This window comes from Haliaeetus albicilla, chromosome 7 (genome assembly GCF_947461875.1).
Source record: "Haliaeetus albicilla chromosome 7, bHalAlb1.1, whole genome shotgun sequence".
Lineage (NCBI taxonomy): Eukaryota > Metazoa > Chordata > Aves > Accipitriformes > Accipitridae > Haliaeetus > Haliaeetus albicilla.
This window is the reverse complement of record NC_091489.1, coordinates 37648689-37674948: the sequence shown is the minus strand read 5'-3', so window position 1 is coordinate 37674948 and position 26260 is coordinate 37648689. Positions and strand designations below refer to the sequence as shown.

The 26260-nt window shown below is 51.8% G+C and overlaps 1 protein-coding gene and 2 long non-coding RNA genes across 10 annotated transcripts in view; 2 read left to right on the top strand and 1 right to left on the bottom strand.

The window, feature by feature from the left end:
• LOC138686147 (uncharacterized) overlaps positions 1–26260 on the top strand; it is a 113443-nt gene that overhangs the window by 84318 nt on the left and 2865 nt on the right. The window contains exon 1 of one of the 2 annotated variants that reach the window (XR_011325505.1): positions 1984–2389. The exons of the other annotated variant lie outside the window; for it this stretch is intronic. This is a non-coding gene — a long non-coding RNA (uncharacterized lncRNA). Of the gene's footprint in view, positions 1–1983; positions 2390–26260 lie in introns of those variants that run through there. 2 annotated transcript variants of the gene reach the window in all.
• LOC138686145 (WAS/WASL-interacting protein family member 1-like) lies at positions 3606–22948 on the bottom strand. Of its 3 annotated transcripts, none has more exons than XM_069787782.1 (2): positions 21518–22948; positions 3606–4204 (listed from the first exon to the last, which is right to left on the bottom strand). In XM_069787782.1, the coding sequence occupies exons 1-2, from the start codon at positions 22519–22521 to the stop codon at positions 4126–4128; spliced, it is 1083 nt and encodes a 360-aa protein (XP_069643883.1). In that variant the 5' UTR covers positions 22522–22948; the 3' UTR covers positions 3606–4125. The 3 variants fall into 3 exon arrangements, with proteins under 3 accessions (XP_069643883.1, XP_069643884.1, XP_069643882.1); XM_069787783.1 differs by lacking the exon at positions 3606–4204 and adding an exon at positions 10185–10567; XM_069787781.1 differs by lacking the exon at positions 3606–4204 and adding an exon at positions 19639–20028.
• Positions 20137–25905, top strand: LOC138686146 (uncharacterized). Of its 5 annotated transcripts, none has more exons than XR_011325501.1 (3): positions 20137–20260; positions 24005–24214; positions 24901–25905. It is a non-coding gene; the product is annotated as an uncharacterized lncRNA (long non-coding RNA). The 5 variants fall into 5 exon arrangements; XR_011325503.1 differs by having other exon boundaries at positions 20153–20260; positions 24002–24214; XR_011325499.1 differs by lacking the exon at positions 20137–20260 and adding an exon at positions 20630–20710.

Below are 26260 nucleotides of genomic sequence, written 5' to 3'. Positions count from 1 at the left end.
CCTCTGCTCTGTCTCCAGAGGCTGGTGAGGATGGCAGGGAGATGGCTGGAGGTCTGGGACAGCGCGCGTTGTCCCTCGCCCGTCCCTGCCTCCTTCGGAGCGGCGCGGGCTGCTTGCTCCGGAGCCCGTGCTAGTCCCCTCAGGGGAGAAGAGGGGGCCAGGCGCTGCGGGGCTGCAGGAGCTTTCTGGGGGAAGGCATCAGCCATGACTTTACAGCCAGAAATTCTTTGAATTTTTCTCACTGAAATGTTTTATTTTGCTGAAAAATAAGTGTTGGCCAAACCGGTCACTTTTGGGGAGGAAACTTGCACAGGGCTCGGCACACACGTGGCACCTGCAGACAGGTTTCGCCAGCTCTTGAGCAGCGGGGGCCAGGGCTGGGGGGGTCCCTGCAGCCCCCAGCCCCCTGCAAAGAGGGACGAAACCCCTTCCTGGCAGCGGGGAGTTGCAGCGTGCCCGCAGCATCGAAACTCTGCCAGTGCTGGGGCTCAGCGAACCTGGCCGGGATGCCGCAGTGGGGAGATGACAGTGCTGGTGGCAGTGTCTTCCCCGGCCCCTTTGGGGTTCGGGTGCCACCGTCCTCCCTGGGCCACGTCCAGCGGCCACGGCCGGCGGCGTGGGCTGCTCTCCACAGTTCTCCATGGATCTGCCAGCTGGGGGCACGCTGAGACAGTGGGAGAGCCGCCGCCGCACCGCACGCTCCCACCACTGCCATGGGCACTGGCCACCAGAGCATCCTTCATCAGAGCATCCTCTGCCTGCACCGCCCAGCGTTAGACTGCACGCTGCTGGGCGGTTTCCTTTTTTTTTAATTATACTACTGCTCAGTTCCCTTGTAAGTTGCTCTGGCAATAATTGGGGGGTGCTAATTAAAAATACCAACAGGGTACAAACTTTGGCTGAAAAACGGGATTTTGGCCTTTCAAGGGAGCGCTGTTACAGCTGCAAACTGGCCGTTTCCCACTGAAACGCTTCCAGCTGAAAGACCTAAAGGCAGAGCTATAGAAAGATGAGCTTTTCTGGTGGGCAGCAACGAGGCCGCAAATCGCCGAAGGAGCAAACGCAACGAGTGCCGTGCCCCGGAGCGCGCGGCGGGGGACGGGACGCGTGGCCCGATGCCCGCCTGCGCCTGCTGCGCTGTGCCGCAGCCCAGCGGCACGGGAAGCGCCGGCTTGGCAGAGCCGAGCTCAGGCCCTGTTGCAGCGTTCGCTGGCTCAGCCCGCGCCGGGCGTGGAGCCCCTCACCGGGGCGGCAGGCCAGCCCCCGGGCTGGGAAGAGGCATGCTCCTGTGCGTTCCCGGCCCTGCCATGCCTTCCAGGTGGGAAGGAGGAGGTGGGCCTGTGGCTGGGGGTCTCTAGCTCAGGTGAGCACCAGCAGGTGCAAACGGCAGAGTTATTTCAGCCAGCCCAGCTGGCAGGGCTGGGTTGGCCTGAGCCCCTTTCCTGGGGGTAACGTGGCTGTCGTGACCCCATCCGGGGCTCCCGGGGACCGCGCAGCCACAGCGCTGCGCTGCTGGGTTTTGTGCCAGGTGGGGGAACAAGGCAGCAGGGTTTTTGCTGGGGGGGGCTCCAGCAGACTTCAGGGGGGTGTGAGCACTGGAAGGTGCTGCTGGTGCTGGGAAGCTGCATCAGCAAAGGGCAGGAGGGTTTGCAGCGGTGCTGGGAGCCAGGGTGAGTGTAGCAGCTCAGACGTGAGGAACGGCAAACCCTCCTCCTTTAATCCGGCGTGTGCGTGCGCGGCTGAGCAAGCCGTGGAGGCAGAGCATGTGTCCCTCACGTTGGAGGCAGCCGGAGCCCTGGGCTAGAAGCTGGCGAGAGGCTCCGCTCCAGCTGCTGCCCGTGGGTGCTGGCGGGGTCCCTCCTGCACCTAGCCCCTCTGCAGAGCGCTTCTTGGCTGGCCTTCAGCGGCGGGTTGGCCGCCGCCGCTAGGCACATGCGATTGCAAAAGTAGACACAAGTTTTGCAAAATCAGCCAGAAGGGGGGTGGGGGGGGAAGCCCTCCATCTGCAGGCAGGCAAGCCTCCTCTCCAGATGCTGAGGCTGTTCTCGCAGGTGGCAACGTGGAGCCCTGATGTCCCCCTGGGGTCCCTCGCAGCCGCCCGTGCGATGGTGGTGCTACCCTTGGTCGTGCCTGGGCTGGATCAGGCCCCCGTGGCTGGCCCTGCCTCCCCGGGAGCCAGCGGCAGGGCTCGGCGCGGGGAGGGGGGGCAGCAGCCGGAGCCCCCAGGCACCCGCAAGGAGAGCGCGATGCCGCGATAACGGGCTTGCCTTATCGCCTTGGAGTGAGCCGCATTGTGGCGGAGAAAGCCCGTCAGCCGTACGGAGGACTGAAATAACAACCGTTATCTCGTCATCTATTGACTGTCTTCTGTGGCTTACCGTTCTAAAAGGTAAGAGCACTGTTTGAGGAATTAATGTAGCTACACGGAGGTATTTAAGGCCAGGGTTGCTATTACCAGTTGGGAAGGGCTGCGTTAATGAGACGATGCTGCAGCAGCACGGGGAGGGGGAAAGCGATGCTCAGGAGCACGGGAGCACGTGCGAAGGGAAGGAGCTGTTTCGGAGAGGCTTCAGGGACTCCGCTTTGCTCGCCTGCTGGCGCCGCTAATGCCAGTGAAGTGCTTCCTCTCCTGGCGGCATCGAGGATTTGGGAGCCCGGGCTTATGATGTTTTTAAAAATAATAGTAACTTTGAAACGCTGAGGCTATTTTTGTACTTGCTGCCTGGTTTGCTGCTGAGGATTTTAGCATCCTTGCACATGCTAGCAATTTTCTTCATAAAAAAGAAAGAGAAGCTGAGTTTCTCAGGAAGCCCTGCTCCAGCAGCTGGGGCTTTTGGGAAAGCCAACAACATCCCAACAAACCTCAGCCCCCAGAGGGTGGGGTGAATTTAAGGGATGCTTGTGAGGGCCCCTCTCGGGAAAGTGGCTGTGGGAAGGAGGAGCAGGACAGGGCAGGGCAGAGGCAACCCAGGTTTTCAAAGCCACATGACATCCATCCGTGGCTCAGGGATGCCACGTGTGAATTCGCAGACTTAACCCGCCCTCCTCCTTCCCCACTTCTGCACGTATATTTTTATCTCGTAATTACAGGCTGCGGTATGTATAGGGGCATTTAAAACACATGGAGCTGACCTTGCAAACCTTTTCCAGGGCAGGGAGGGTTTGCCGAGTTCAGGGCCCATGTTATTGACAATGATGATTGAAAATAATCCTCTAAGTCAGTATTAGGGTCAGGCCTTCTGTGTAAATCTTTATTTAGGCACCAGAGATGTCTCCTTTTGAATGCCATAGGCTGTAACAGCTCCTTTATAAAGTAAATGCATAGGCACTGTTAAGTCGCTGGATTATAAGGCTGTCACCCGTGCATACCGAGCCTGCTTAGTCTAAACCTTCCTGAAACTTTCATTAAAAAATGAATATAAATGTTCAACGCATTCATAACCCACCAAGCCGGGCTGTTTAAAAAACGGCTTTGCCCCAGCGCAATGCCACTGGGCACCCCGGGGCCCAGCCAGCACCGTGAGGCCCGTGAGCATCCTCCGGCTGCTTTTGACCCGAGGTGCGTCGGTGCCCAAGAATGGCAATGACAAAAGTTCAAAGTCAGCTGGGCTTTAGAATATTTTTAATTAAATAGATGTGAACAAATCCAAAAGTATTATGGGAGGTCCAGGCGGCTGCTTTAAAGCTATCGCACCAGTCTAAAGCTCTGGGTTCTGAATTTGAATCCAGAGAGATTTTTTTTTTTTTATTGATTTTTTTTCCTTCGGGTGAGCGGGACCATAAGCCTCGACTCCCAGGGCGATGGTTTTGGAGTCCCTTGGCAGAGTAGGTCCCCTTTGGTCGTCCTCTGCGAGCAGAGGGGACGGGGAGGCCCTTCGCAGCGGGGTGGAGGTGTTGCAGGGGCGGGAGCAGAGCCCCTCCGGCCGCCCTGGGCGAGCGCAGCCGAGGACCGAGGACCGCAGCAGGTCCCCTCGTCCCCAGCAAACCGCACGTGCTCCCGGCATCCCGCGCAGCTGGTGGCACGGGCGATGCCGTCCGCAGGCTGGGCTCTGCCGGAGGGGTTGCGTGGCCGCGGCGTGAGCTCCGTGGGTGTCGCGCATCTCCCCCGCCACGGAGAAAGTGGTGTCAGCTCCTCACCCGGGCGCCCACCTCAGGGGCGTCCTCCCCCAGGTCCGCGCTCAGGAGCAGGGGATGCTGCTGACCTCTGCAGAAGAAAGCGGCTGTTAGGGCGAAATCTGCTCTCTGCGGCAGGGACCGGCCCCCGTCTCCCACCGGGTTTTCCCCCCCGTATCAGCAGAGCAGTGTCAGTTTGATACACGCAGCATTACACAGCTTTCAAAGAGCACTTGCAATCTCGTTATCAGTTGCAAACATTTAATACGCCCAGGTAAATTAAGAGTGTGCTTAATTTCTTATCGTAGTTTTCACTTTTTATTTTTTATTCAGGAACTTTCTTTTGTGGGAATTTTTGTTTTGTGTTCTTTTGTTGTGTCAGTCTGCTGATAAAAGCGTGTCGTGGATTGCATTGTGCTGTTAATTTTCCTTTTGGTATGCTTGCTACAATGACTTATTTTGTGTCTGATATATTAGTTATCCAATTTTTGTAAGCTGATTTTAAATATGTTACTACGCAAACTCTTTTTACAGCCTGTGCAGCTTTTGATTATGAATGAGTGCAGAGATACACACAGGAGTATTATTTATATAAAATATATAAGCAGGAAGAATCTTCATAAATCACAAAATGCTATTATCCTCAGGGTTCATGACAGCCATATCTTTTTTTTTTTTTTTTTTTTTTTTACGGAAAACCAGAATACATTAAACACCCCAGACATTTGAAAGGGACATTTCAAAAACTGTACAATTGCTCTATTTATTCCATTCATTTAGTAGGTAGCATTTAATATATAAAGTCTGTTTTGCACAAATAAATCTTAACATTAAGATTTAAGTAAGAATTTATTGAGGGAAGCTACTGTATCGGCCTGTAGTAATATCATGGTTTATGACCTAAGGAATACCAGGTATTCAATCCTGGAGGGAGAGCTTTCAGAAAGCTATTTTACATAAGGCTCCGCCGTCGATCTCGTGCCTGTTGGGGAGTATCTGCGTGTGTACGGGCATGCACAGAGCCCCCCTTGCCAAGAGGCTCTGCCGAGGCTGTGCCTGGACCGGCATGCTGCAGCGGGGAGGACGGGGATGCTGCAGGAGGACAGGGATGCTGCAGGAGGACAGGGATGCTGCAGGAGGATCGCTGCCCTGCGGTAGCACCTCACTAGATCCGTTACAGAAAACCCTTGCTTGGGTTGCACTAATCAATAGCTGTGCCTAACAGTTTACTATACCGTTTAATTAAACAAATTTACCTTTTGAAGGAAAATCCATTGCAAGCAATTTAGATTCTGGTGTACTGCAACCTTTTTTGAGGTTACTAGTGCTTTTAACCACTGTCTAAAGTGCATACAGTGTTAATTAGCATATTTAGGATTAAGTAGATTTACCATGCAGTAATCATTCTCTAATTCAGTAAGAACTATCTCTGGTGAATAGTGGACATTAATGACAGTTGCAAGAGCTTAGATATTACATAATCACTAATTACATTCTGCACAATTAGCGGAGACTCCTCAATGTGCATCGCTAATGGCTGATTTGTGTCAGCAGCCTGTTCTGGCTGTAAAGAAATATAAACAGTCTGCATAATTTTCTGATGGAATTAGCATAGGGGGGGAGGTTATTAATGAAGTTGGGAGGCCGGGAGGAGCGCTGATGGATGGATGGGGTGAGCCCAAAGACAGCGTCACTCTGCTGTACCCTGCTTTGATATACACCTGCCCTTCATCATGAAGGGCACCGGCGATGCTGCCTCTCGCTTCCAGTCTCTCGGCTCCCGTCAGGCGGTCGGAGGATAAAACTGGCACCTAACAGGCCTCCGCGGGAGCCTGGGGGCTGTTTAATAGAGCACTGAGTTAAGGGGTGCAGAACCGGCTCCTGCACCCAAACCTTCAGTCTTTTGAGATCTTGGGCTCAGTGTATTGGTGAATAGCTGGGAACGAAGCACACCCTGCTATGGCAAAAATAGAGAAAGAAAGACTGACTGACAGGAAAGCGCTGGTTGGTTTATTTGGGTTTTTTTTTTCCCACTACTCGGTCTTTGGAAAATAAAAATGCAATAGTTTCTTGCACTACTGCATATAGCTGTTCCTTACTTTTAACCATTTTCTAAAACTATGAAAAAGTATAAAGGCTGAATTTTGCGTTTACCCCCATCTTGCATGATAAAGCTGACTACTCAGGGAGAGGACCTTTTTTATTACTTGAACATGACAAAGGTTTGGACAAAAGTGAGGTGGCAGGCAGGCTTCACTTCTTTAAAGAAATAAATCTTTGCTCAATTGATTTTTAGTGATGTTTGGATCGGGTCCACGGTTTCTTACAAGCGGAATTGAGCCTCCCACGTTTGTTGTGTGATTAAAATAAGGAATAGCGGTATTAAGCCAGTGGAATTGCTTTGGACAAATCCCAACTGGAGACCAGCATTGGGCCCCTATACCTTTAGGTATTAGGTATTTTAAATTAAGATTGCATGTGGTTTTAAAAGGCATTGTCAGAGCAAAAGCAATTTAACAAAAGGCAATGTATCTGACGACTACTCTTCTGCCTGCCAAGTGCTCTTCTCCGCAAGTGCATTGTAGGAATGGCAGATTACATCTTCTGAATATTTTTGTCTGTTGCCTGGTTCATTTTCATAATAATAACTTGCATCCTTCTATATCCTTTCATGTTGAAGGGTTGCAAACTATTACACAAACAGACCCACTCCTGAGATGCAGCCACCTCCGAGGGGAAAGACGGCAGCTTTCGGCAGCAGTTTTGGGGAGTGGGAAGCGGCTGCTCCAGGGGGGATGCAGGAGGATGTTGAGCGCCGTGGCCTCTGGACAGGGTGCCAAGGGGCTTCTGGGGGAGCCCGTCTCTGCAGTGCACCCCACCTTGTACCGCCAGCATATACCTCCCGGCATGCCGCTGCTGGAGAAACACGGAGCCTGCAGGTCCCCATCCTGCCCACACTTTCGGGGGGAACCCACAAAGGGGGCTGAGCTACCAGCAAGCTCTGCGCTCGCTGCTGGGGCAGCACTTGGGTTTGAAAAAAAACCCAGCAATATATTAAAAAAAAAAAAAATCAAAAAAAATCAAAGCACAACTAGCCCTTATTTTCCATGTTGTGTATGAACCATTCCGGATAGGTGGAAGTCAGGGCTTTGCAGCGGTGTGGAACGGGAGCGATGCACGCTGAAGCAGCCTCTTGCCGCTTCCCCTCTCAGCCAGAACGGGTTGTAGGCAGTCTCCACTCTTCAACACAAGACCCAAAATATTCTTTCTCTGCCAGCAGAAAAACGGCTAGCTGCTTATCCAGGTCCATGCACGTCATTGCTAACGTGCCTTAGATAACGAATCGTTAACTAACGGTCATGTCCCAGCAGCAGCACTTCAAAGCCCTGAAAACCTTTGTGAGGCTGACGGGCTGCCTGCGCCCCAGCAAACAAGTTGCTCTGCTCGGTTTCACACCACCAGGTAGGATTTTGAAAGGGCTTATAACATTTTTAATGTTATTTCCCCAACAGCTAGGATGGCAGAGCATTCGCATTCGAGTCTGAAAATACTGGCCTTTAAGTGCCTTGTCTAGAAACTCCGTTTTTCATCTTTCTGGGGCTGGCAGCTGGGCTGACGTGAATTAAGGCTACCCCAGTGAGCAGCAGTGGAGGACGAGGCCAGCAGGCTTTCTGCTAAATGTGCTTGGGAAGAGCAATTAAACGGTGCAGACGCAGCACGGTAAGCGTTGTTTTTAGTTACAGATTCTTCACAACCACACTTTCGGTGTCGCTGATGGTTTTTCTGGTGTTTTGACCTGGCTAGCGACAGCCGAGCACCGTGCGTGCCCTCCCCGCCACTGGCGTTTGGAGCTTCCCGACTCCTCCAGGACTGGTGCTGGGGGGCTGGAGATTAAACGCAGACCCTGGCATGGGGCAGCATTTCCATAAGTGCTGTTTGCGAAGGCAGGTGCTATTCCTTACATTATCGCCAGAACATTTAAATCTTAATGACTGGCATTGTTGTCTCAAAGACGGTGTTTTTCCTGCTGAGAAACTGCATTAGATTGGAGAAACAGAGCTCATTTCCATTCACTCAGCAGTCTCTCTAGAAATGACATGCAGTGCTTGAAACTGTTTATTTCCAAATTCAGGCCTCCTCCGCATCAGTCATCAGCTTCAATTACCAGTTTTCCGGAGCCGAGCCATCAGGCAGCCTGACACGAGGGTCCAACCTAATTCCCACCTTCTCCAAAGTCAAGAGCATAATGTGCAGATGAAAAGGTGGAAAATAGCCTGGACTTCATTAGCATGCAGAGCCCGGCTGTTCATTTGCTTGCTGCGAATGGAAGTTCTGACACTCGGCGCCTTCTGCAATATGAGAAAAGTCCTCTTCAGAGTATATGATGTCCTTACCAGCCAGGAAAGGTCATCAAAAAGGCAGGCGCTGACCTTGCTCCCTGCTCTTCATGACTAGTTTATTGATTCCAGGAACACCTCATTACATGCCGGATCAACATATTATTGCCATGTTCAGCGGCTGAATTGTTTACAAGTGTCTTTATAACCAGCAAAAGCCTTCCGGATGATGCATGACTACACTCATTTGGATGTGACCTGCCAATTATATGTTATCCGATATGGTGCTGTGTGTCTTGATCCCTGACCGGGCCCGCTGCCCTGCATCAGCACGGGCCCATTTACTACTTCTTTCTAACCGCTCTTTGGGAAAGTGTCCATTAGCCTGTCAGTCTGTAAATATTTTATTTTTTTTTACCTCTGCTGCAGGCAATGCGAGCGTTATTGCTCTGTCATTTGCTATGCATGAGGTTCATAATCAGTTGGGGGAAGAGGTGTTTTTTTATGGCGGCGTCTGATAACCCACCCAATTTGCAGTCAGTATGCATGGCGAGCGGTGCGACTTGTTACAGAGCCGCGTGCCGGCCCTGCGAGAGAGACCTGTCATATTTTATTCAGGCGCAAGCACCGCGAGGCCAGTGATTTATTTGCAGGAGGGAAGGCAGGAGAAACCACCCCCCCCAGCCTCTCCTTTCCCTGCCTCTAAAGGTCCAATAACTTACCACCCAGCAAATGCATTTTCCTCTTCTACATATTTTTCTGTGGTTTGCATTCTCATTCGCTTAATATATTGCGATGCATTATTTATCCTCAGTCTACAGCCGGGTGACTTGGTGTAGTTTACACACGCATAGACACAAGAATTTAAAAAATAAATCACAGGACACAACTACTATTTTAATCTCTCATTACAGACACTTCTATGGCTCAATAAAAAAAGAGTGGTACAGCAACTCTTTTAGCAAGTCTGTAAAGAGAGATTGCTCCAAAAAGTGGCACTGAGAAAGCAGCTTACATGCACCCATCGGCACAGACTTGATTTGCTTTTCACTGCCTCTGCTGCTGGTTGCCAACAGCCTTTGGTGATGATTATGGATGGGTGCGCAAATGGCACGCAATGCCAGCAGCACGGCTCAGAGGACTCTCCCAGTGCAGCAGCTTTGCATTTGGAGAGGGGGTGCCCGTGTTTTCCTGACACTCCCAGCCCGGTCGCTCGCAGGGTGAAGCCTGGAGTCTGGAGACAATTGCCCTTCTCCACTGGTGGAAATGATTTTTCCTGATGTTTGATTTCCACGTGCAACCAGAAATGAATATGAAGGGACTCATGCGCATGTGAAACAGGAGGAGTGCGGGTGCGGGAGGGACCTGTGGGACCAGAAGCAGGCAGAGGTCTGACACCTGGGGTAAAGTCCGATACCTTAAACACAAATGAGATGAATATTTGCTTAGATTTGTCTCTGTTTGGGGGAAATACTTGAGAGTGAACTTAAAGCTATGCAAAGGAGCCATTGGGTGCTTGCCTCTCCTGGACCAGTCTCGCAGTGACACTTACACTGATTTTGGTTTTTTGAGCTGGTGCAGAATGGTTGAGTTGTGTGAGTGAGAGGCAGTGTGTCCCCATGGTATCTGATCCCACGGTGTGTCCCTGCAGCATCCTATCCCGCCTTTACAGGCTATGAGTACTGGTTTAAAAAAAAAAGAAACCCACAAAAAAAAAATCCCACAGCACCTGAACCTGTTTGGTAGCTTGTTTATTTTCTATCTACAGCTGGTTTTCTTTAAAAGTATTTCCTATTTGAATTAGCTATGGTACAAGAGTTGTGATGGAGCATATTTGACCAGCAGAGCAAAGTTGGTTTCTGCTCGATTCTCTCCAAAAAGGAAGATGTGGGGGGCTTGCCAGCATGTTGGTGCCTCTCAGAGGGGTTTCTGGAGGAGCTGGGGGGTCAGTTGTGCTCCTGGAGCCTGAGCATCACTGCCGTCCTCTGGCTATGGGCGCCCAGGGTGCACCACCCCCGAGATGCTGAAGGAAACTCCTTGCAGAGGTGGTCCATCCATGCAGCCATGGATCTGGCTGATGTGGCAGCCCCGGGATTTCCATGGGTTTTGTGGCCCAGCTGGAATAAGACAAAATTTATGCACGTATAGCACTATCTGCTCAAAGCTCTGCAAACATTAATTAAGTTGCCTAACACCGCTTGGCAAGTGTTAGTGTTGAAATCCTCTTGCTGTGGTTAAATTGAGGGACCAAAGGGGCTTAAGAGCTTCAAGGGTGAACTGGCGGTGGCGAGGATGCAGGGTCTCCAGCATCCTGGCTCTCAAGAACCAGCGTTGCATCTTCCTGATTTTAAAAACCGCTGTGCCAGGCCCAAGGCTGCCTTAAACCCCTCCCCGTGCCATCAGAAGTGTACAAGGAGCTGGGGGATGCCCCTTGCTGGGGCGACAGAAAGCAGCTAGGGGTCCGGTTCCCTCCTCACAACACGGAGTGTTCGGGTTTGGGGGCAGTAAAAGGGGGATTTGAATTTCTTAAAGCAGTCCATTTAGCTTCCAAAATAAAAACTGGGTTTGCATGTGTTTTTTTAATTAGAACTGGGGCAAAACATAGTCTCAGGTCAGAACAGCCTCAGGCTCTGGAGACAGCACAGTGCATTGATCTGAATCTGAATTTTGGAAAGGAGAAAAAAAGCATCCATTTACTAGCAAATCCCTGGGTCTGAGCAGCCCTGAAGCTGCCGGTGTTGCATATTCAAGGGGCTGATTCACCATGGTGAGCTTTGGGGTTGGTGCTGGTGCGACGCTGCTGAATCCAGCGTGGCAGCCGGGTAACACTGTGCCCCAGCGTGGGTTGTCAACAGCAGGAATTGAGTCTGCGACCGCTGAATCTCAGTGCGGGGTCTCCACCACGTCGCTGGGATCTCCCTCGCCCCGGTGAGGTACCAGGTAATTCACTATTTGGCCTGTCCCTCACAACCGGCGAGTGTCACGTTGAGTCCGGCGTTATTTGTGCTGGGATAAGCCTGCAGTGGTTTGCCAAGCCCCAGACATCCGTCCAAGTTTGGCACTTGATCCTTTCATTTCTGTTTATGTCACTATTTCCGGATTCCTATTCATCATGTAAATTTTCTCTTTAAAAGAGAGAGAAAAATCAGCTCCTCTTTATGACGGCAAACGTGGAAGTTGCATGACTATGCAGAGGAGCATTAACCTTTCCTTTTAGCCTGAAGAACTTCATAATCTTTTTAAAATCAACTTTTTATTAATTTTGGAGTGATGCTTAATGCCTGAAGGAAGTAAGAAGCAGTGGCATCACCAGGGGAACTCTTTGCAACTTCTCACATACGTAATTCAAGGTCACACCTAAATTGGCGTGCCTGGGGGTGCTGCGGGAGTCGTGGCATTGCCCCACTGCCCAGGTGGGGCCGTCTCCCCTGTTGCACACAGGTGCCTTCTGCAGGGTCTGAACCGGCAAGTTTGCAGCCCTTCACGTCCCACTTTCAGCAGTGTTTTGCCCTTTCAGAACTCAGCAGTGCCTCCTGCAGTGCTTAGGCTGGTTTTGGCCTCTCCCCGCTACCCCAACTGCTGTCAAAAGCTGTGGAATACATATACAAGGGCTCGTAAGAACCAGCGGTGCGCAGCGACTCGAGGCAGTCGAGCAGCAGCGTGTGACGGCGAGGGGAGCTGTCTGAGGCTGCCGGCTCTGCCGTGGTCCTGCTGGGCTGAATTTCCATCCATTGGCGTGGTCTCTCTGATCGTTCCCATGCCCACAGGCCAGCTGCAGCTTCCTCAGACACACCGCTGACTGCAAGCGACTTGAAAACCAGCCCAGCGTTCAGAGCTCTGCTTGCAGCACGTCGCGGCCAGGAGCCCACCCTGCATAGGCAGCACCCGCTGGGTGCTCAGGGCAGGCAGCGTGGAGGTGTTTTCGGGACCGGGTGCTGTAGCTTTGATTGATGGTGAGACAGGGCTTCCCTCAGGGCTGGGGGAGCAGAGGGGAGAAGCTGAACAACATCAGGAGATGCCAGAGCACTACCCCGTGGTGGACTCGCCAGGAGGCTCGTTAGTGGGAAAATGAGGTAGCCACTGGATTTATTACCGGCACCCGGTGTGCAAATTTAATTTTCCTTCTTATTGCACTCCAGCAGAGTAATTGGACATACAGTCCCGGGCAGGGACAAAGGACAAGGTCAGTTACTTGTCTGGCAAATATAATTATACATAGCTCTGAGGAGAGGTTTGGAAACAGCGTTCCCTGGCTGTGTCCTGCAGCTTCTCACCCTACGTAAAAATCCTGAAGCACGAGCTGGAAACGTGCTCCCTGTGATCCACCCCAGGTGACGGTCCCCTTCGTCAGCATGTGGCCAAAAAGCAAACTCACGAGGTGTGTGAAGTGCGACTTTTCCCTGAGCAAATGCACCTCGGATGAACGCACATGGGTTTGGGGCGGTAATCACCCAGCTCTAATTGCCACGCTCCCCCGGTGCGATGTCCTTGCAGCGCCGTCCGGGGAGCACCACACTTGCCGCAGCCCCGTTGTGCAGCCGAGTATTTAGACCTCTGCGCTGAGGAATGTTTGCAGCATTTAAAGATCAATGCTAGGTACTCTCATTAGAGTGCTGAGCCTAGCACTTCTTATCAAGCCTACTCAGAACTTTGGTGAAGTTTTCCATTGCTTCGAGCACTTCTGCCAGGCTGTCACCGGCAGAATTTGGGGGTTTTTCATCATGGTTTACACGACACCAGGCCTGCTGGCAACAGGTGGAGGTACACCTGCCTCAAAGGGGGAAAACGATCTTTGCACAGGAGTTAGCAGGGCTTACTGAAAGAGCTTTAATCTAGATTTGAAGGGGGAAAGGGATAAAACCAGGCTCACTAGAGATAAGCCTGGGGGCAGCACACCAATGTTTGAGGGATGGTGTGCTAGCGAGGTCCTTCGGTCTGCTGTCTCAGTGGAGGTAGGGGATGGAGATCCATGCGGCAGCAAAGACGCAAGGGTTAATGATGTGTTAGAAATGATGGAAGCGCCTGAGAATGTTCATGTAGGAATTATGGCTTCTCCCCCAAAAAGGTGGGGGGATCAATAGCCCAGCTGCAGTGCATCTACACCAATGCACACAGTACAGGCAACAAACAGGAGGAGCTGGAAGCCATTGTGCAGCTGGAAAACTATGATATAGTTGCCACCATGGAAACACGGTGGGATGACTTGCACAGCTGGAGTGCTGCAATGGGTGGCTATAAACCCTTCGGAAGGGATGGGCAAGGAAGGAGAGGTGGTGAGGTAGTCCTGTATGTTAGGGGGTGTTTTGATTGTCTAGAGCTTAATGATGGTGACGATGGGGTTGCGTCTTTATGGGTAAGAATCAGGGGGAAGGCCAACAAGGCAGATATCATTGTGGGAGTCTGTTATAGACCGCCCAACCAGGATGAAGAGGCAGATGAAATATTCTATAAGCAGCTGGGAGAAGTCTCATGATCGCTAGCCCTTGTTCTCTTGGGGGACTTCAAGCTACCAGATGTCTGCTGGAAATACAGCACAGTGGAGAGGGAACAGTCTCAGAGGTTTCTGGAGCATGTGGAAGAGACCATCCTGACACAGCTGGTGAGTGAGCCAACAAGGGAGGGCATCCCGCTGGACCTGTTGTTTGCAAACAGAGAAGGACTTGTGGGTGATGGGATGGTTGGAGGCCATCTTGGGCACAGCAATCACGAAATGATAAGTTTTCGATTCTTGGAGAAGTAAGGAGGGGGTGTCGTGGTTTAACCCCAGCTAGCAACCAAGCACCACGCAGCCGCTCAGTCACTCCCCCCCATCCAGTGGGATGGGGGAGAAAATCAGGAAAAGAAGTAAAACTCGTGGGTTGAGATAAGAACGGTTTAATAGAACAGAAAAGAAGAAACTAATAATGACAATGATAACACTAATAAAATGACAACAGTAGTAATAAAAGGATTGGAATGTACAAATGATGCGCAGGGCAATTGCTCACCACCCGCCGACCGACACCCAGCCAGTCCCCGAGCGGCGAATCCCTGCTCCCCCACTTCCCAGTTCCTAAACTAGATGGGACGTCACATGGTATGGAATACACTGTTGGCCAGTTTGGGTCAGGTGCCCTGGCTGGGCATGAGAAGCTGAAAAATCCTTGACTGTAGTCTAAACACTACTGAGCAACAACTGAAAACATCAGTGTTATCAACATTCTTCACATACTGAACTCAAAACATAGCACTGTACCAGCTACTAGGAAGACAGTTAACTACATCCCAGCTGAAACCGGGACAGGGGGGTAAGCAGAACTGCTACCTTGTACTCCCTGAGGGCAGACTTTGGCCTGTTTAGGAGCCTGGTTGACAGAGTCCCTTGGGAGGCAGTCCTGAAGGGCAAAGGAGTCCAGGAAGGCTGGACGTTCTTCAAGAAGGAAATCTTCAAGGCACAGGAGCGGACCATCCCCATGTGCCGCAAGACGAGCCGGCAGGGAAGAAGTCCGGCCTGGCTGAACAGAGAACTTAGGCTAGAACTCGGAAAAAGTTTATGACCTTTGGAAGAAGGGGCAGGCCACTCAGGAGGACTACAAGGATATCGTGAGGTTATGCAGGGAGAAAATTAGAAGGGCCAAAGCCCAAATAGAACTTAATCTGGCTACTGGCATAAAAGACAATTAAAAAAATGTTTCTGTAAATATATTACCAACAAAAGGAGGGCTAAGGAGAATCTCCATCCCTTATTGGATGCAGGGGGAAACAGTGACAAAGGCTGAGGAAAAAGCTGAGGTATTTAATGCCTTCTTTGCCTCAGTCTCTGATAGTAAAACCAGTTGTTCTCTGGGTAGCCAGCCCACTGAGCTGGAGGACAGGGATGGGGAGCAGAATGAAGCCCCCATAATCCAAGGGGAGATGGTTAGTGACCTCCTACACAACTCAGACACACACAAGTCTATGAGGCCAGATGGGATCCACCCAAGGGTACTGAGGGAGCTGGTGGAGGTGCTCGCCAAGCCACTTCCCATTATTTATCAGCAGTCCTGCCTAACTGGGGAGGTCCCAGTTGACTGAAGGTTAGCAAATGTGACGCCCATCTACAAGAAGGGCCGGAAGGAGCAGATCATCCTGAGTGCCATCACATGGCACGTACAGGACAACCCGATGATCGGGCCCAGCCAGCATGGGTTTATGAAAGGCAGGTCCTGCCTGACTAACCTGATCTCCTTCTATAACAAGGTGACCCACTTAGTGGACGAGGGAAGAGCTGTGCATGTTGTCTACCTAGACTTTAGTAAAGCCTTTGACACCATTTCCCACAGCATTCTCCTGGACTCTGGCTGCTCATGGCTTGGATGGGCGTACTCTTTGCTGGGTAGAAAACGGGCTGGATGGCCGGGCCCAAAGAGTTGTGGTGAACAGAGCTAAATCCAGTTGGCAGCGGGTCACAAGTGGTGTTCCCCAGGGCTCAGTATTGGGCCCAGTTCTGTTTAATATCTCTGTCAATGATCTGGATGAGGGGATCGAGTGCACCCTCAGTAAGTTTGCGGATGTCACCAAGTTGGGAGGCAGGGTTGATCTGCTCAAGGGTAGGAAGGCTCTACAGGGGGATCTGGACAGGCTGGATCGATGGGCCAAGGCCAGTTGTATGAGGTTCAACAAGGCCAAGTGCCGGGTCCTGCACTTTGGTCACAGCAACCCCATGCAGCGCTACAGTCCTGGGGAAGAGTGGCTGGAAAGCTGCCCGGTGGAAAAGGACCTGGCTGTGCTGTTTGACAGCCAGCTGAATATGAGCCAGCAGTGTGCCCAGGTGGCCAAGGCGGCCAACGGCATCCTGGCCTGTGTCAGAAATAGTGTGGCCAGCAGGAGCGGGAAGTGATTGTTCCCCTGTACTGGGCACTGGTGAGGCCACACCTCGAGTACTGTGTTCAGTTTTGGGCCCCTCACTACAGGAAAGACATTGAGGTGCTGGAGCGTGTCCAGAGAAGAGCAATGAAGCTGGTGAAGGGTCCAGAGCACAAGACTTATGAGGAGCGGCTGGGGGAACTGGGGTTGTTTAGCCTGGAGAAAAGGAGGCTGAGGGGAGACCCTATTGCTACAACTACCCGAAAGGAGGTTGTAGTGAGGTGGGTGCTGGTCTCTTCTCTCAAGTAACAAGCAATAGGACGAGAGGTAATGGCCTCAAGTTGCGGCAGGGGAGGTTTAGATTGGATATTAGGAAAAATTTCTTCACCAGAAGGGTTGTCAAGCATTGGAACAGGGTGCCCAGGGAAGCGGTCGAATCACCACCCCTGAAGGTATTTAAAAGACAGGTAGATGTGCCACTTAGGACATGGTTTAGTGGTGGACTTGGCAGTGCTAGGTTAACAGTTGAACTCTATAATCTTAAAGGTCTTTTCCAGCCTAAACGATTCTATGGTTAACCAGAGAAAGGAATCGTTCTGTACAGTTTAGCCCCATGAATGCAGGCACTGGAACAGCAATCTGAAATACAGCACAGCCACTGTGCTGGGAGGTCAGTTTGTTTAAAAGACCAGAGGTGGGGCAGGAAGGATCCTGCCGGGCGGCCGGCACCCGCTCTTCAGCCCGCTCTGCTCCTGCTGTAAACGAAGGCAGCAGATTGCAATACACTGGAACAAATTAGCCCTTCCATTCATCTTCATTAGCCACGTGGTTTCGCTGGATCCAAGCTCACAAGTGGGTTCCCAATATCTATGTAAATCCTTCTCTTTCTACACATATTCACTCATGTTTATTAGTAGGTACCAGAAGCAACGCTAAAAGTACAAGCCATGCAAAAGAGGAAATTAGTGAGGGCTGTCTGTGTCTGCGCAAGGTTATCGTCCCGATTACACCGCAGAGAGCGGAGCGGTGTTTGGGTATTACCCCTGTAATTATTGTTCTTGGTTGTGCATCAAATACGTGCATTTGAAAATAAATCAGGCGAGTCTAGCGCTTGCACAGCGGTTTGATTCATCACCGTGGGTTGTATGGGAAGACGTAGTGGCTGGCCAACATGGAGTTGGACCTCCACATGCGTGCTGGGATGGATGAAGGAGCTGCCTGAATTTTGTAAAAGATTGGATTTCCCCTGGAAATCAGTGGGTGAAAATCAGGCTGCCCTCCTTAGGCTGAAATTTGGATTTCGCAGGGCTACCTTCAGCCATTCCTCCTTTGAGACCCGGGCAGGGGGGACAGCCAGGACTTCCAGAAAAACCTGTCCCCTTTTCAGTTTGCGGTGTAGGAAAGAAAGCAGCCAAGGGGCTGCAAATCCTGCAGCCGGGGAAGGGGCCCATGCCGACACCCGGCAAGAGCTATTCACCTGCCGTTTGTGCGGGCACCCATGCTAACCACAAAACCTTACACAGATCGACCGGAGATGAAGACCTGGAGGTGCGGGGGGAGGACCCCAGCCCCGCGGCAGCCCCAGCACGCACCAGGCTGTTTGCTCAGCGCGTGCGAGCCTCTCCAGCCGGGTGGGCTGCGGCCCCCTCCCGCACCCTGGCACCCCTGCACCTCATCTGCAGTGGGGACGGGGGGGGGCTTTTATTGGTTACTGGTAATTACTTATTTTACATATTGTTATTGATGGTTTTTTGTTGCACGTAGCTGATTATATTTAAGAGATAAGGAGGGAAAATGTCTGCCCGGGCAGCTAAATCACTGGAACAAGGCTGCAAAGCCCTGACCGCACGTCGCAGGCCTTGCCAAGTGTTTCAAAACTGAATAGTCATTGGGTTGGCAGATAATTCAGAAACTATTTGTATGAGCTGTTTATCAAATTATTAACTGCACAGATGTTGTTTGGTTGAAGAGCAGCTGAACCTTCTCTCTGCCAGCCGTGGAGACAAAGGTCTGCGGGAATAATTGGAGATGTGCATGGAATATTAAATTAATTTACTGCTCTTAATTCTTATGCAAATCCTGACCTCTGATAGAGCCTATCAATTACCCTGCATACAGGGAAAAGAAAGGAGAACAGTTTCTTTCTTTTCTTCCCCCCCCTCTTCTTTTTTTCCTGTTGTCTTCAGTTTGGGTTTTTGTTTCTTTTTTTTTTTTTTTTTCCTTTTTGAAAAGGAACTTGGAAAAGGAAATATTTGGGGGAGGAAAAAAGCCATTTGTGGGAGAAGCAAAGGACTGGGATTATTTAATTGAATCTCCTGGTTGCACCGATGTCCCCTGGGAGTCCGGACGCAGTTTTTAAAATAGCGGGGGGGTGGGGGGGAGGCCTGGAAATGGAGGCCAGGGCCAGGCTGAAATAGCTCCACATGCTTCAGGAGGAGGGGACGGGGGGGGGGCCCAACTCGTCTCATGCCGCCTCGGGTTGGAGCGGGAGACAACCGGAGGCCTACGCTGATCCCGGGTGGATTTTGGTGGGGTTGGGGGCAGGAAGGAGTCCCTGGCTCTGCCGCTGCCGGGATGATGCCGGGGTTTTGGGTGGGTTATCTGGGGAGGGTTTCACACCGCTGGGAGCATGGCTGATTCCGCCAGTAATTAACAGTGAAGAAGAAAGGCAATTTGTTGTCAAGTCTATTGTGAGATCCCAGGTAAAATGAAGTACGATTTAATTGGTCCTCGTTAAAAAGAGCTATTTTTCTAATATGGAGAAAAGGCCTCATCTTGGGCACTTTTTTTTAATTGGGGTTGTGTATGCTCTGTTTAGTCAATGTTTAAAAAAGACTCCGGGCCTTATTCTTTCATCATATTTTCTAATAAGGATAAATAAATAGGATGAATAATGCGATCGGTCTATCCCTCGACCTCTGAAAGACCTCAGCAGCGAAATGATGTTTCAAGCTCCTTTCGTCACATCCAATATGCACTGCCTTTCAGCTCTCCCGCAGCCCAAACAAAAGCCATACAACAATATCAATTAATCATGCAGCAGGCAAACAAGGAGATTTATTCCACTACAAATAGCCTCACAGAGAGATGCTGAATGGGCTTGATTAGCATGAGAAAAGAGGAGCAAAACTCCACAGTTCAACAGCTAAAGAGCAATTTGATGGGGCTGGGATTGGGAAATTACTTGATTAGTGTCTGTCGGAGGAGAACACGATTAGGACGCGAGTCCCAGCCCCGCCGCGGGGCTCGGGGGGGGGAAAGGGGGACAAAAATAAAAAGGGGGGGGAATAAAAGGATGATAGGATGATTTTTTTTCCTCTTTTTTTTTTGTTTCCCCCCCCCCTCCGTAAATCCCGGGAAGCGCCGGGAGACTCCGCTCCCCCTCCCACCCAGCCCCTTCGGGTAATTTCATTTACCCCGCAAATCTAATTAGTAATCCGCGGATGACATTAATACCGATATAATGAAGCCCGCGATGACCGGAGGAGCCGGCGCGCGCGGGCGGCCTTAAAGGCACATCGCCCCTCGGCATCCGCGGGACCCGGGCGGGGAACCTTGCTTTCAAAGGGGGAAAAAAAAGGAAAAAACAAAAAAAAAAAGGCGGGAGAAAAACACGAGCAAAACCCGCGCAGGTCGGGTTTAGCGGCTCAAGCGCCTATTGAGGGAGCCGGCGCTTTGCTGAGCGCCGCTTCTCCGCCGGCACCGGGCCCCGGCCGCCCGCTTCCCGGCGTATTCCCGTTCCCGGGATATTGTTCTGCAAAGGAGGAGAAGGAGGGAGGGGGGAAGAAGAGAAAAGGAGGGGGGAAAAAGAAAAAAAAAAAAAAGACCCCAGAGCCAAAAGAGTCGCTCTGCAATTTATTCCAATGGGTGGCTTTTAAGAAGCTGGCAATTTGAGACGGCTGGGTGTTATTTAGTGCAATATGAAATCAAATGATCCTATTTCTCAAATAACAGTGTCTGGGAGGAGAAGTGAATGCTCTGAAAAGGTAATTGTCTCCTGATGATATTTCCATTATACCCCAATCCTGGCCTAAATGCTATCAGCGCCGGGCTGAAATCGATACCGGGAGGTAGGACGGGATCTCCGCCCCGGCCCGGCGGGGTCCCGGCCGCTGCCGCCCAGCCCGGCGGGCAGGGCAGGGGAAGGCAGGGGGGTCCCCAGGCCGGAGCCGGGGGGGGGGGGGGGGACAGCACCCCCAACACTACCACCCCCCGCCCGCTCTTTGCAGGAGGGCGTCGGGGGAAACCCCTGACTCTTCGCCGCTTTCCCTCTCCTCGGCGCAGCCGCGGTTCCCCGGCGGTGCCGGGCACGGCGGGGGCCGACCGGGGCTGGTGCCTGCCGGGGGAGTGGGGGGGGAGGCCGGGGAGGGGGGGGCGCTGACGCCGTTCTCGCCGGCGGCATCTCGCTGCGGAGGAGCCGCCGCGCCGGAGCCCAGGTAAGGAGGGCGGCAGGACCCTGCCCGGGGGGGGGGACGGACACCTCGGGGGAACGGGAGAAGCCGCTGCGATGAACAGACGCGCCGGTGCCCGAGCCCGTTCCCTTCGGCGGGATGCGCCCCGCGCCAGACTGAGGTGCTGGCCGCGGGTTTGCTTAAGGGGGGCAGTGTTCAGGCAGGAGCTGGCAGGGCTGCCCGCCCCCGCGCCGAGCCCTCCCCGATGCTCCTGCCCGCGGGGCAGCCGGCGAAGCACCGCGGCGGGGAGGCGCGGGGAGCCGCGATCCCTCCCTCGCGTGGGGCTGGGAAAGGAAACCCGGGCCGGTTACCGATCCGCCATGGTTTCCCCCCGAAAGCCCAGCCTGTCGGGCGTGTTCCCCCCCCCCCCCCCCCGCCCCGCGGAGCAGCTTTGGGGGTGCTCTGACCCCCCGCTGCCCTGGCACCCACCCCGGTTCCAAGCCCCGCAGCACACGGCCAGCCCTCGGGTGGCGGAAGCCGCTGCCCTCCGTTACTGAGGGTCGTGGTCGATCCCGTTCACCCGGCGGCGCGGGAAAAGCAGCGGGGATGAGCCCGAATGGGCGCGGCGCTTGGCAACGCTCTCCCGGAACGGCGCTGCGCCCCCGCTGTGTGAAATACCCCGGTTTTCCAAGGGGAGCGAGCCTCCCTTTCGCGGGGCGTTACGTACCCGCGCTGCCGAAATGATAAAATCGCCAGAATTAAATCGCTCGGGGGAAACGACGGGGGAAGAAAAACAAAAAAGAGCTATGAAGGCGGTAAGCAAGAGGAAGGGGCGAAGCGAGCGGGACCTACCTGAGTCCGCTCCCGCCGGGGCAGGGGCTCGCCGAGCCCGGCCGGGCCCGCGGCGGGCACCGCTCGCCCGCTCCGGTGGCCTCCGGCGGCTGCCAGGCGGCTGCCAGGCGGCTGCAGGGCTCGCCGTTTGTTCGGTGGTCGCCGCTGCAACGGCGGGGCTCGACATCACCCCGAGAGCCCTTAGGAGCCGGGGTGAGAACGCGGGGGGGGGGGGGGGGGGCGTTCTGCAGCGGCTCCCGAAAACGGCACCGGCGACTTCGCCCGCCGGGTGCGGGGGATTCTCCTCCGGTTCCTTGCTTAGAGCGGGGGGGGGTTGGGTTGCTTGGGTTTTTTTCTTTTTTTCTTTTTTTTCTCTCTTCTCCCCCCCCCCCGCCCTTCTTTCTTTGTAAACCACTTCGCCCAGGCTGGCGGGGGCGGGGGGCTCGGTGTGGCCCCGGCCCCCGGGGCGGTGCGGCGAGCCCGGATTTCACCCTGGCCTCGGATAATTGCTGCGGAATTGCTATTAAAGGGTCGGGCGTTGACGGCAGCGCCGGGCGGGCTGGCAGCGCGTCCCCGGGCACTTCGGGGCGCAGCAAATAAATGCACTTCTGGGGGAAGAAAAAAAAACAAACCCAAAACAAAAGGCGAGCGAAGTGTATTAATTGAGCGAGAATAAAGGCTTGCTCGTTAAAAAGTTTACTGGATGGTTGCAATTGTCTGTGCTGCTCGGGGGGAGGAGGCAAGAACTTGCCCTCCGATGTGGAACAGGCGAAGTTACTGCGGGCACGGCACTGCTGCACAACGGGGGGACACGGACACGGGGGGAGCGGCTGGAGGCGAATGCCCAGGGCCGCGTTGGGATGCCCACGCCCCCCCCCCCCAGGGTCTGGTCCGCTCCTGATGGGAACAGGGCACCCTGAGGCCCGCGGATGGGATGTGCGGCTGCAAACGGTCAAACATTGTGGCCCTTGAGCCCGTAGGTCAGCCCAGACCTTTACGGTCCCACCTGCCCACCCAGCTGACATCGGCGCTCCGTCGAAAGCAGAGCCGAATGGAATTTTCGAGCACTATCTAAATGCACTGTTGGAATATTTTCCATCTCTTCTCAAGCCTTTTCGCCAGCTTCTGCTTCAGGTTCCTATTCGTGCTTGGCACGATTCTTTACTGTCGCATGTACTAAATGGAGCGCAGAGCCCGGTGGTGCCGAGCAGACACGGTGTAATTAATTTAATAGTCTTATGCTTGTTCTTCTGCTTTTCAAATGAGTGAACTGTGTATATCTATGGATCCCTTCATTCATCACCAGGACAATCTTTTGCACAGGACAGGGAGGAAAATGCTTAATAAATGACAGAAAAAACAGCACGGTGGTTTGGGACAGGAACTGAGAAATACCGTCTCCACTTGAAACTGGATTTCAAAGAAAGAGAGAGTTCAGAGAAGCAGCATATAGTTATCACCCCACGTGAAATTTGGCCTGGCTCTGCAGGTAGCGCTTGCTGAAAAACAAGCCGGCTTCTTCAGCACTTCGTAGGGTCCAGATGTTCGGCTCCAAACCTCAGGCAGAAGTAAAAATAAAATGGAGACAGCAACCAAACTGCGAGCAGAAATGAGTTCAGGTTTACACATGATTCTAGCTCAGGGGGAACGCGTTTATTTTCCACATATGCTGCCACTGCCGTTTTGCCGATTTGCTTGCTTTTGTTGTAAAGTCACCGAAGACTTGCAAACATTCATGCTGAAATACAAAGGTCTTTAATGGAGTTCAAATATTTTGGTTTACGGTAGTGAGGGATTCTCAGGAGACTCTATGTTTGTCAGTGTCCATCTAAAGAGCAGCATCTCGCTGCCCGTGCCGTCGTTAGGAACAGCCATCGGATCTTATTTCCCTTGCCCCAAACAGCACTAAACTGCAAGGCTCGCCCAAGTGCTTCCCTTTGTTTCAGACCCTTGTAGCTTGGAGCACTTGTTGAACCTGACGACAAGTGCATCAAAGTGGCTGACAATTATGAAATAAACAAATATCATTTGAGGCATTTTTGAGCAGACTCCAGTAATACATAGATTAGCTTATTGATGTCGTTATCGTATTGAATATTATTCATACTTCTGATATTTCTGCTGCGCAGCAGCATTCCCTGCTCAGTAAACATCATATTATCTCACTATGCAAAAGGCTTCATTAATCAAAACAGACAATAGGCCAGACGCTCTCCCTTTGAGTCTGGGGTTTTGGATCTTCCAGGCTTTTTACCTTGTCTACATGCCTTGTCCCTGTCAACGCAGAAAGCAACTCTTCAAAACAGATCGCTATAAAATGTGGTGCTAAAAGGACAACATTATCTAATTCAGTTAAAAGAATTTCCCAGTTATTTTATATTTTCCCTTTAATTTTTCACGACTTGTAGAGGAAAAACTTTTCAGTGTTTCAGTCAGTACGTGAGATTACTCCACCATTTGTTAAAATACTAATGAAAGAGCCTGATAGATCTCTGTCCTTTAAAGCAGCAGCGGCAGCGTTAAGACCAAGAAAGATGGGAGCCGACTGGCCAACCCGTGGTTGCGCTGCCTGCCTCACTCATTAGCGATGGGGAATGGATGGTGGATGGGGAGCTGGGAATAACGTGGCCATGAAGCTGCTGTTCTCCAGAAAGAGGATCCTGGCAAAGACACGGCACGACCTCGACTTGGTGCAAAGGGCCACACATTGAAGGCGAGGTAGGCCACTTTAGTGGCTAGGAAAATGTTTGGGTGCAAAATCTCCCCTTTGCCTCTGTAGGCTCGCTGCAGCATCACGAACGCGCGGCTGTGCGCTTCGGGCGCGGGTGCAGAGCCGGCAGTGAGACACTGGGGCACACCGAGAGGTGTTCATTCATTTGGCGAGTTTGGCGGAGGCAGATTTGAACCCCGCGATGGAAGTTCTCCATCCCACGATTTGTAACAAAGTTGAACTCTTGGCAGTGGTGGTCTGCGATGCGCGGCAGGCTCTGCCTCGCACGGGGCTATGGCGCGTTGGGTCGAGCTGCAGCCTGCACAGCGGAGTAACGCTCCCTGCTGTGGGACCCGGACGGGCAGTTGTGGGATTGATTTGGGCTACGTACTTGTGAGCCATCGTCTTCTTCCCGCTTTCCTTTTGATTACTGCGGGCCTGAACAAGACATGTCGTGATGATCCAAAATAGCACAAAATAGTCTTTCCCGCACAGAAATACATCAGGACTGTTTCAGATTGAGCAACAGAAATTAAAGCAGTGGTTGTGCAGGGCACTCCGGAGCGTAAGGCACAGATGATTTCAGAGAAGACAGGAATTGAGCCTTTTGACGGTCTGCCGTGAGTGGTCTCATTCAAATTCAGCCTCTCGTCTCGCATCTCAGAAAACCTAAATTCAGTTCTCATTTCTCCAGGGACGGGGAAACTCAACACCGTCAATCTCCTCTTTCCTCTTCAGACAACAGCAGACACTTAAATGGAGACTGGTTAATTCCTTGTGTCTACATCTCAGAAACAGAAGTGACTTTGAATTATTGGGAAAGCAGAGAGACCCGCAATCTCCCAGACATCCTCTGCAGATCCTTGGCCTTGGAAAAGCCTGAGTCAGGTCACACCTGATCCCTTCTGGTCTTCGAGCCTCATATGCTGCTTAGGAGACTCGAAAAGCACTTGGAGGTGGCTGGAGAGGAGGGACGCTTCCCGGCAAACCTTCTCTAAACTGGTCCCCTCCCTGTGCCACGGCATTCCTGTTGCTCATTAACAACACAGAGCTGTAAACAATGGCATGTGCTTGTATCTAAATTCTCCAGGATTAATTCAAAATTCATTGACAATTACTAGAGACTTTTCAATTATGTCAATAGGCTTTGGGTAAGGCCCTTACGTTCTTAATAAACATTATATAGTTTTAAATGCTCTAGTCTTGTTCTTAAGATTTTTACTTAATCAGCCATTATCGTTGGCTTCTGTGTTAACAAGTTCTTGCGGGAGGAACTCATTTCACCTGTCCTGTTGACAGCAAAACCCACCTTCTTCAGTAAGACAAAGTATTTTCTATTTATGCATTGGAAACGAGTAATAATAGGTTTCAAGGAACTGTAACATTTAATAAAAGCATTTTATTACATTTAAATTTATTAAAATTTAAACATGAAATTCAACATGTTAATTACTATTTCCTTGCATTGACACTGACAGTCGGAAATGGATCCACACAACTGCTCTGCTGAGATATGTTGACTGCTGTTATTTGCTCTTTGATTACTAATGTATTATTAGTGCTCTTCATTTGGGACTTGATTCATTAACAAAAAGACTTATATGGGCATTATGTAAATTTTTTGGTTTGTCTTTTACATAGCTACCAGGGTACGTATTATGAATCTAATTGAAAACAAACAAAAAAAAAAAGAAAAGAAAATGTATTCAGTTCTGTCCTGACTTGTGGGCAAGCTCTAGCTAAATGTACAGTCTCTCTCAGAAATCACATCAGTGCAGAGAGGAAAAACCTCTTTTCAGTACATCACAGTCTGTGTTTCTGCAAATCCCTTTCCAGAGAAACCACGCACAAACCCCAGCCTGCTGTGTTTCAGCAGAAATAGCAAAATGGTGGCAATGAAATGTTCAGGCTCTCTCATATTTCTCATTCGCGTGCCTGCTGTATACATCGGTACTTGCAGCTAAGCGCCCCTTTTGTTTTTATTCAATGATTTCTCTTTAATGCTTTTGAAGTCATGATTTGGTTTATTCTAATCCAGACCAATGTTTGTATTT

Bases quoted from the DNA above. Each gene is read 5' to 3' on its own strand.
- LOC138686145 (XM_069787781.1), bottom strand. From the start codon at position 22,521: ATGTCAGCTGGGTGGGCAGGTGGGACCGTAAAGGTCTGGGCTGACCTA. The intron at 20,029-21,517 runs GTAGGTCCCGCT...CCTCCTTTGCAG, and splicing joins CCCGGCGGGAGCGGACTCAG to AACAATATCCCGGGAACGGG.